The sequence below is a fragment of the Vicugna pacos genome, unplaced genomic scaffold (assembly GCF_048564905.1).
Source record: "Vicugna pacos unplaced genomic scaffold, VicPac4 scaffold_19, whole genome shotgun sequence".
Classification (NCBI taxonomy): domain Eukaryota; kingdom Metazoa; phylum Chordata; class Mammalia; order Artiodactyla; family Camelidae; genus Vicugna; species Vicugna pacos.
The window spans coordinates 37,070,551-37,079,631 of record NW_027328740.1 but is presented as its reverse complement, the minus strand read 5'-3'; the positions used below and the strand labels follow the sequence as shown (position 1 = coordinate 37,079,631).

At 50.7% G+C, this 9,081-nt stretch overlaps 1 protein-coding gene across 1 annotated transcript in view; it reads right to left on the bottom strand.

The window, feature by feature from the left end:
* Positions 1-3,218: 3,218 nt before the first annotated feature.
* The window catches only part of LOC140692914 (uncharacterized), a 79,120-nt gene continuing 73,257 nt past the window's right edge, over positions 3,219-9,081 (bottom strand). Inside the window, exons 14-18 of the mRNA XM_072957123.1 lie at positions 8,167-8,284; positions 7,680-7,812; positions 7,239-7,292; positions 4,890-4,999; positions 3,219-3,493 (exon numbers count right to left, since the gene is read on the bottom strand). Of these exons, the coding sequence (XP_072813224.1) occupies positions 4,996-4,999; positions 7,239-7,292; positions 7,680-7,812; positions 8,167-8,209 (234 nt within the window). The 5' untranslated portion in view covers positions 8,210-8,284 and the 3' untranslated portion in view covers positions 3,219-3,493; positions 4,890-4,995. The remainder of the gene's footprint in view (positions 3,494-4,889; positions 5,000-7,238; positions 7,293-7,679; positions 7,813-8,166; positions 8,285-9,081) is intronic.

The window sequence follows — 9,081 nt, the reverse complement described above, 5'->3', positions numbered from 1 at the left end:
AAAATAATTACACTGAATGAAAGAAGTCAGACAACATAGAGTAGATACTGCATGAATCCATTCATATAAGGATCTTGAAAATGCAAACCACTATGTTGTGATAGAAAGCAGATCAATGGTTCCCAGGGGAAGAGACGGGGAGGGAGGGAGGGACAACAAAAGTCAGGAGAGAAGCTTTGTGGGTGATGGGTATGTTCACTGTCTTGAGTGTGGTCATGGTTCCTTGGGGATATACTTACGTCAAAACGTATTAAGCTGTACACTTTAAACGTGTGAAAATTATTTTGCCAAGTATACCTCAAAGCTGTTTTAAGAAAAAAGGCACTTTAGTCCTGATCCACCTCAGCGCCTGATTGGAGTGACATGATCAGTCCCTCACACTGTCTGCCTAACGGGAAGGTAGAAAAGCTCTCACGGAAGATAACATGGATTTTTCATTTGCAATGTCTGCCATGTAATAAAGAATTTCTAGACATGCAACATGTCCAGACTATATGACAGATAACATGAGAATAAGGAGCATTAGACAAAGGATGCAAACCCCAGGTGATGTAGGCATCAGAGTTACCAATAAAGGCTATAAAATACTTTTAATATATTCAAGAAAATAAGGAAATGATGGGACAATAGATAACAGGGTAGAGACTTTCACCAGAGAAATATACTGGAATGTATTTTTAGGAAAAGTCAAACTGATACTCTAGAACTGAAGCTTTCAGCTCTGGAAACAGGTAAACAGAGCTAATTAGGATCCCTTTTAAGTAAAACTTTCAGTAATTCTGGGTAAAATATAACAACAAATTAACACAGAGCTAACTATGGAGAGAGAAGTTCCCTGATGACAATACAAAGAGGACACTTAAAGCCCAGAGTGGTCATCTTGTGAGCTGATGCCACCGCACCCTGGAGGGAAGGGGTTTTCATCTGCACATAAATAGGGATACAATGTCCATGTAGGAAAAAGGGTCCATACCAGATGTAGAAGACTCTTCCTCTATATCTATATAGTCAGAGACAGAGATGTAAAGTGGCAGCAGAGGTCACAGTGACACAGGGCCCTGGGCCAAGGAGTGTGAGCACCTCTGCAAGCTGGGAAAGGTAGGATGACGAATCCCTCCCAAGAGCCTCGGTGTGGAACTTAGCCTTGGCCACTCGTTGGTTTTAGCCCACTGACATTGACTTTGCACTACTGCACCCTAGAACAGTGAGAAGATGAATGTGTATTGCTTTAAGCCACTGAGTCTGTGGTCCTTTGTTACAACAGCAATAGGAAAGGAACTCAGGAACCAATATGAACTTGAACCACAGGCTGCCTGCTGTGCTGGCAGGAAGTCCTTTGTCTCTGATCCTGGGGGAGTGTCCTGTCCTCTGGCAGCATCCACAAACTACCTCATGCTAACTTGGCAGTTTGCAGAGGGTTAAATCTTATCCCTGCACAGTTCTTGATATTTAGTTAATAAAAATGATGGTGTCATCATGGGTATTTTTCCATCTTTTAAATACCCTTCAGTCTTCTAATAAAGCTACTTCTAATTAAGAGACCGTGTAAATAGTTTTCAATCTTCATAATAAATAACTGTGGTTTTATCTGGTTACTTAAATTATGAATAATAATGTTCACATTTGTAAAAGTTATTAAAATCAACATTGTTTAATGAAAATATCATTTCTTTTCGCATGAACATGTATTAACTACAAGAAATGTTCCATGCTTTCTTCTACGATTTACTGTTAGAGCCTTAAAGAATAATATTTTCCTCAAAAGATATTACGGCAAAGGGATTTCTTTTGGTGGAACTGTTCCGGCATCAAATCTGGTGCATGTCTCAGGCCACTGGCAACATAGAGATGATAGAAATTAGGAGGCATTATAAACACAGAATCATTTTTAAAGGAATTAAAAAAACTGGATGTGTGTAAACAAAGAATCAGAGAATATTCTGGTGAAATAAATGTATTTTTCAGCTTAAGCAAGACATGGGGTGAATAAATCTGAAATGAAAAAACCACCCAGAGATTAGCAGCGAGTCATGCACGCAGTGTGAATGATCAAAACCAAGTTGTTTCCAAACCAGTGTGCAGGCTTGATGCCTTCATGAATCAAATCTGTGTGGCACCAGGCCACCTCGAATACATGTTGATGAGGTATTTATAAGCCCTTCACCATCCCAAATCAAAGCCCACGCACGAGCCACAAGACCATCACCTACACATTTGGAAAACACACAACATGGTGAATAGCACTTTTCTTGTTCAGTAGCCGGTGGCAGCGAACTGTCAGCAGACAGAGATACAGGGACACAGAGGCACCTCCCCTCACTCAGCTGATAAACTTCCGTGCATCCCTGGGGACAGGATTGTCATAAAATGCACCATGGATTGATTCTCCTCCTAGGAAAGGAACCGTAGTGCTGTCATTAGGTTTGAGCAGGGGTGGGTGGAGGATCTCAGAAGAGTTGTTTCAGCACACCAATAGAATTCTTGGCCACCGTGACCACGAAAGACAAGTCCCCTGCCATCCCGGTAGGCACTTGGGCTCCTGACAAAAGCTGGGCTCAGTAAAGGGTTGAGTAGAAGGCACAGACCTGAGGGATGCCCCAGCAATAGGCAGGAGGTAGGGCCTGGTTTATACTGCTCTGGGTGTATCCCAGACTCATCCGAATACGAAATCAGAAATTTGCAAAACAGCAGAGCTGGGGTGGATCATCTACTCCAGACTCCTCACCTTACAGTTAAAAGGGTGGCAACCCTGACAGGCAAAGCAACGTGCTAAAGGCAGAGCGTGGAAGTGGCAGTGCCAGATGAAACGCAGCGTGCAACCCCCGTTCAAGGCCGCTGACTCTGACGACGGGGCCAAGGTTTCCAATGAGGAGAATAAGACAGTGTAAATACTTTGTTCCCCCTAAAACCCCAAATGTTTTTTAAAGGCACAAAAACTCACCTTAACTAGATCTCTTCTGAGGGGCTCTCTTCTGCTTCTTCATCTTTCTGTCTCCATTTCCCTCTCTCAGACACAAACACATTCAGTTTTGTGAAAGGGGACTTCCTTCCATACAAAGACAGACTTCACATCTTCAGAAAGATACCTGAGAAAGCACGTTTCTCAATTCAAGTCTTTGTGTGAGTTCTGGGCAACTGGCTTATTTTCTAGAACAATCGGTAGTTACAAAATCAGGAAATCATCTTCCACAAAGGCAGAGTTCTGGTCCGTGTTGATAAAGTTGGGGATGTCACATTTCATGAGTCTGTTCGGCTCCTCCTCTGGCCACCTGCTGCATCTGATGGCTTCCTGGAGCCGAATAACACTGTAAAGGGCTATGGTAGGGATACCAGCTTTGGCCTTGTCCAAGTGGTCCACTTCATTGATGTAGCAGTGAAAGAGGGACCTAGATTCGTCATTGCACTGCCAGAGAACACCTTGGGCAGCAGCGGTCTTCCAAAGTCTGACACAAAGCTGTTGAGTCTAAATCTCTTCTCGGGAGACTCTGCATTGCTACAAAGAAAACCAAAATAAAATATCGTTCACAGTGTAGCTTGGTGACCTGAAGAATCATAGTTTTTGCCATCTACTGAGAGTAAATCCCTGCACAGAGCATGCTGACATGCACTGGAATTGAAAGACATCACTTCTGAACACATACAATTAAACCCAAGGCAAAAGTCTAAAGTGAGGGCCCATGGACCATCCTAAAAAGACATCGTTCCCTGAGAATCCTCAATATTGGTGCCTCGCACACCAGTGTTTCTCCGTGGGACACTCAGATCTCTTCATCAGGATTCGTTAAAGTGCTTCTTAAAATGCAGAATCCTGGGGTGCACACCCTCAGAGTCTCCAGAGGTAGCGACTGGTAGTCTGTATTTTCATAGCCACCAGGATAACTAAACATGCTCAGGTTTAGCACCGCAGTCTACATCGGGTCACCTGAGCATCGACAATTCTGTCTCACGGGATGGGGGGTGCCATGTGTGTCAGGGTGCTGTCCTACCCATGTGTCTCCCCTGATTCTCAGAACTGACAGTGCTGCCCCATTGGGCACGAAATACCACCGTTTCACAATGCATACGCAGGGCGCCCGACTGAAAAACAATCAGTGATAGGAGAGGGGACAAAACTCAGCTTCCTGTTACCTTGTTTCACTTACTGTGGGACGAGTGATCAATTCAAGGGTAATAAATCAGTGAATGAGTGAATAACATGACTCGCGTTAGTCCCACGAGTGCCTGGAAGAGCAAGCCTGGGCACATTGAGAACCATAACAGCCCATCTACTTAAATGTCATCCTACACAGATCTATGTAAAGGTTACTTCCACCCAGGCAGTGACTCCAGAAGGGCAAGAATCATGTATGAACACACTCTCAAATCCAGAACAGAACCTGACAACAATTAGGCTCTGGAGACTGTGTTTAGCGAGTGTGGAATCTCAGTGATTCCAGCTCTTACACCTTGCCTTCCCATCCCACCACACACGATATGGCCCTTATGTCCAGTTCTCCCGGGGCTGGGGCTACGGAACCCATTTATAGGACTGGAAGAATCTGATCATTTAAACCATCCCCCAGATTATCATCAAGAGTCACCTGCATTTCAGGGATCAGTAATCCCAGAAGCTTTGCAGTTCAGGCAGCTGAGGGATTTTTATATCAGCTCTGTCTTCTACTGTGACTGCCTGGGTGACATCAGACAAGGAATTCTGAAAAGCCTGAACTTTTCCTTTCAGGAATAATCTAATTAACAAATCTCGTTGACCACTCAACAAATGTGATGTGAAGATCAATGATTTTACACAGGAGTACAACATTCACTAGGTCGTGGATTTAGAATCAGAGGAAAATCATTTTAGAAAGATTGACAGAATGTAGCTTTAATGCGAATTTAAGTATTCTTACCTTTCAGTAAATCATCTTCCCCTACTTATCACTTCACCCAAGTTTAAAAGATGTCTGAGAACAGGGATGAGTGTGCCAGCAATCTGAGACCCAATAACCTAAAATGTCACCTAGGAAAAAGAGGGGAGTAACACATTTTTAAAAAGCATGGCGAGGATGGCGGGGCCATCCCCAACCCCAGACTAAGAAGCTCTGAGTAATAGCTTTCCTGCCTGCCTGGGGCATCAGCTGATGTGAAAATCCACCCAGAAACCTCACTGTCCAGCAGCTCTTCCATAACACAGGCTACACTTTCTCAGAATTAAGAATTGCGTCCAGTAACCACTTCGCTGAAGAATAAAGACAAAGGAGAACAAGAGAGTTCTGCCCCTCCCAAGGGAGAGCCCAGACCTCGGGCTGCATGCACTGCGCCCACCTCCCTGGAGAAGAATAAACTGGAGAAGGGCGTTCTGCGAAACTGCGGCAGCAAAGGTTGAGATGGGAACAAATTGACCAGCTGGCCAGGGACAGCCCCCTCCGTCGCTGCCTTGGCGGCTGCCTCAGCCCTCTCAGCCCATCCTGCCCACCTCCGGTGGCTAAGCTGTCAGGGAAATTGCTTTGCGATCTGGAGCAACAGAGGCTGCCCACAGGCCAATCTGCGGAAAAGATGGGCGCTAAACCCCCAGCTCCCGAGTGACAGGCTCCATACCCCCGCCAACACCCCGACGCCCCCGCACCCTACCGCAACCCCGGGGAAATATGACCCGAAGAAGTGTGACCTGGGAACGAGGGGCAGCAGAGGCCGCCCCCACGTCAGGCCTGCAGAGAGATTGGAGCTTATCCTCCAGCTCTCCAGGGGCAGCCCCTGTCCTCTCCACCTCCTGATCTCACCGCGCCCACCTTCCAGGAGCAATCAGACCAGGTGTGGGGTGTCAGGCGAATCTTGCGCCAGAGAGGACGTCCCCAGGCCAGGTCAGGGGAGAGGAGAAGAAGTGGCCCCATTAGGCGGGGCAGCCGGCCGTCGCAACTGCCTCTGCCCTTTGACCGCATCGGGCCCGTCTCCCAGGAGCAAGCTGACCTGGAGACGGGCATCCGGCTTCTTGGGCAGCAGAGGACGCCCCCAGGATTGTTCGCGGGGAAAAGGAGAGCAAATTGACAGGCTCCGCGCTGCAGGTCTTCTACCCCCGCCATCGCCACCCCCGCACCTTAAAGGCACCGCCCAGGGCGCCCCTCCCCCAGCAGGCTGAGTAGGACACGTGAGTCTGGTGACCTGGGGCAGGAGAGGCCACTCCCACACCAGGCCATCGGGGAGACGGGAGCCAATCCACCAGCTCCCCAAGGCAGCCCCTAACCCCGCAGCAGCCACCACTCTTGCCCATGACCTCACAGTGACCTCCTCTAGGGAGCAGGCTGACCTGGAGAAGGACGTCCGACGAACTTGGGACAACAGGGACCGCCCCCAGGGCAAACCATGGGGGGAAGTGGGAGCAAATGGACAAGTTCCCTGGGAAAACCTGCCGCTGCTGCCACCACCCCCAAAGTACCAAGTCCAACTCCCGGGGTCAGGCCGACTAGGATACACGCGTCTCGTAACACAGGGCAACAGCGACCGCCCCCAGGACAAGACGCGGGGAAGATGGGAGCAAATGGGCCGCTCCCCCGCTGCAGGCCCCCGACCACCGCCACCCCTGCACCCTGACTACCCTGCCTCCCGCCCCCAGCAGGCAAAGTGGGACAGGGGTGTCCCGGGACCTGGAGCAGCAGAGGCCGCCTTCAGGCCACGCGGTGCAGACATGGAGCTAATCCACAATCTCCTCCGGGGCAGCCTCCCTATGCCTGCAGCCACCACCTTACCAGCCCCCTGACCGCACCGCACCCATCTCCCAGGAGCAAGCTCACCTGGAGTCGGACCTCAGGCAAATCTCCGGCGGCAGACGTCGCCCCCAAGCCAGGCCGTGGGGGAGAGAAGAAATGGAGCAACTCCCTGGAACACATCCCCTGCCCCTGCCGCCTCCGCCGCCGCCTCCCAGGAGCAAGCTCATCTGGAGACCCGCGTCCCGCCTCTAGGGCAGCAGAAGCCGCCCCTGGCTCCGCCTCTGGGGAGAGCGGAGCGAATTGATCGGCTCCCCCGCGGCAGCCTCCCTCCCCCCGTGGGTCCCGCACCTTAACGGCCCCGCCCCTACTCCGCACTCAGCAAGCTGAGTGGGACAGGAGTGTCCGGCGACCTGGGGAAGAAGAGGCCGCTCCCAGGCCCAGCAGCCGGGACAAGGCAGCTATTCCACCCATTCGCCAGGGGTAGGCCCGCTCCGCCCCTCTGCCGCTGCCACCGCCCTCTGACCTAACCGCCCCACCTCCCAGGAGCAAGCTTACCTGGAGTGCAACATCTGGCGAATCTCCGGCGGCCAAGCCCCACCCCAGGCCAGGCTGCAGGGAAGAGAAGAAATCGATCGGCTTGCCCGGGCAGCCTCCCAACCGCCACCGCCGCCGCGGCAGCCCAAAAGCATTGCAATAGCCCACCGGGTTCAGGCTGACTGCAAGGATGTGCACTTGCCTTCTTATCCTGGCCAGGTCCCTGAGCACCTCCCTGCATCCCTACACTCCCTGCACCTCTGCACCCCTGCTACTCTCTGCAATTCTGCATCCCTCCACCCCCACATCCCCTGAAATGCCTGCGCCCTCCACAGCCCCTGCACCCCTGTCACCAGTTACACGTTTGCGCTGCTTACACTCCTGCACCCCTGCATGTCCCACACACCACCTCTTGGGCCTTTGGCAGAGTCTCTGCTGTTAGACCAATGCACAGTGACTCACTCTTTGCCAGTATATGATGCATCAGTGGACGTCAGGGGTTGCCTGCAGGAAGGTACATGTTCCCGGTCACTAGCCTGGGCCACTAGGGTGATCTCTGTGAGGTCACCCAGGACGGGTTCAGAGATGCTGTTCTCTGGGAAGAGAGGAGTTGAAACCGGTCTTGAGGGCAGAGCTGTGCTCACCAGGCCGTCCACGCTTCATGTTTTACACAGGGCTTCGGAGAAGTGAAATGGATCCGGCCAAGTAATACCGGCCTGCTGTGAGCCCACCTCAGTCCTGGGCTCTGAGTCAGACCGACTGGCTCCCTCAATCAGGGCCCAGTTTGGGCACCTGAATGGTCCCTTTGAGGCATCCCAACAGTTCTCAGGATGAAGTCTGGCTGCTTCCACCCCATGGCCCTCCCTCCTACTGTGCTGGCCTCAGGAAGGTTCCTTATATGGGGAAGAAGGCAGCCCACACCCTACCCCACCCCTCACCTTTCTCTAACCCAGGCTGGTGCTCTCTCTGCCCCTCAGAGTCTGGGAAGCCATCCCTCTTCAGTTATGTCCCTTCTGAGATGGACTTGCTTCCACTCAATTCTAGGCGAGGATGCACCATGGAATGCACTGGGTAAGAGAACCAAAATAAATAATTTCTTCTGTGAGGTTGTCTGTTTATCTACTGGGGCTGGGCTGTGTGTAGTTTGCTACAGCTATTGGTGTGAGAGGCTAAAACAGCCTGTGTGTCCTTGTTTTCATCTCCCCGCTGTCTTTGGGTTTTCCCTAGACACTCCTGAGACATTTACTTCTGTTAGTATTATTCCTGTTATTACACACGGGCCCTACTGACATGGAGGTAAGGTGTTGGGGGAGCGGGACAGAGCAGGGCATCTGCAGTCCTGTGATTAGTTCTCATTGAGCCTGTGCCCTGAGCTGTGACCTCCACAAGTGTGTCTCTTTCCCCCCACCCCAATTTGGGTGACACAGAAGGGATTTCCCTTCTCCCAGGTTGGTTAGGCTCTGGTAAAATAATTTCTCATTAAAAAAACAAACAAAAAACAACTTCCCCCAATGAAACAGAATGTTCTGGGTGTATTTCAATACAGTTATTTTCTCCTCTCCAGGCAGGAAGCATGAGGAGTTATCCTCTGACCTTCATTCTGAGAACAGGACATGGTCCTGGATGTAAAATACATGAAAAAGAGCATGGGGCCCCTCTGACTGGCCCCCTGGACTTGTCACACTCTGATTTCCCCACACTGAGCCTCCTGCTGGCCTCAGGGACCTGTTAAATCTGCCTGCCCCCAGGGTTCTTACAAAAGCAGGTTCTGCCTTGGGAGCTGTGACTCTCCAAGCCTGCCCGCTGTTCCCTTTGCAACCTCTCTGAGTTGGGAGCAGCTTTCCCTCTCAGTCTTCTGGGATCT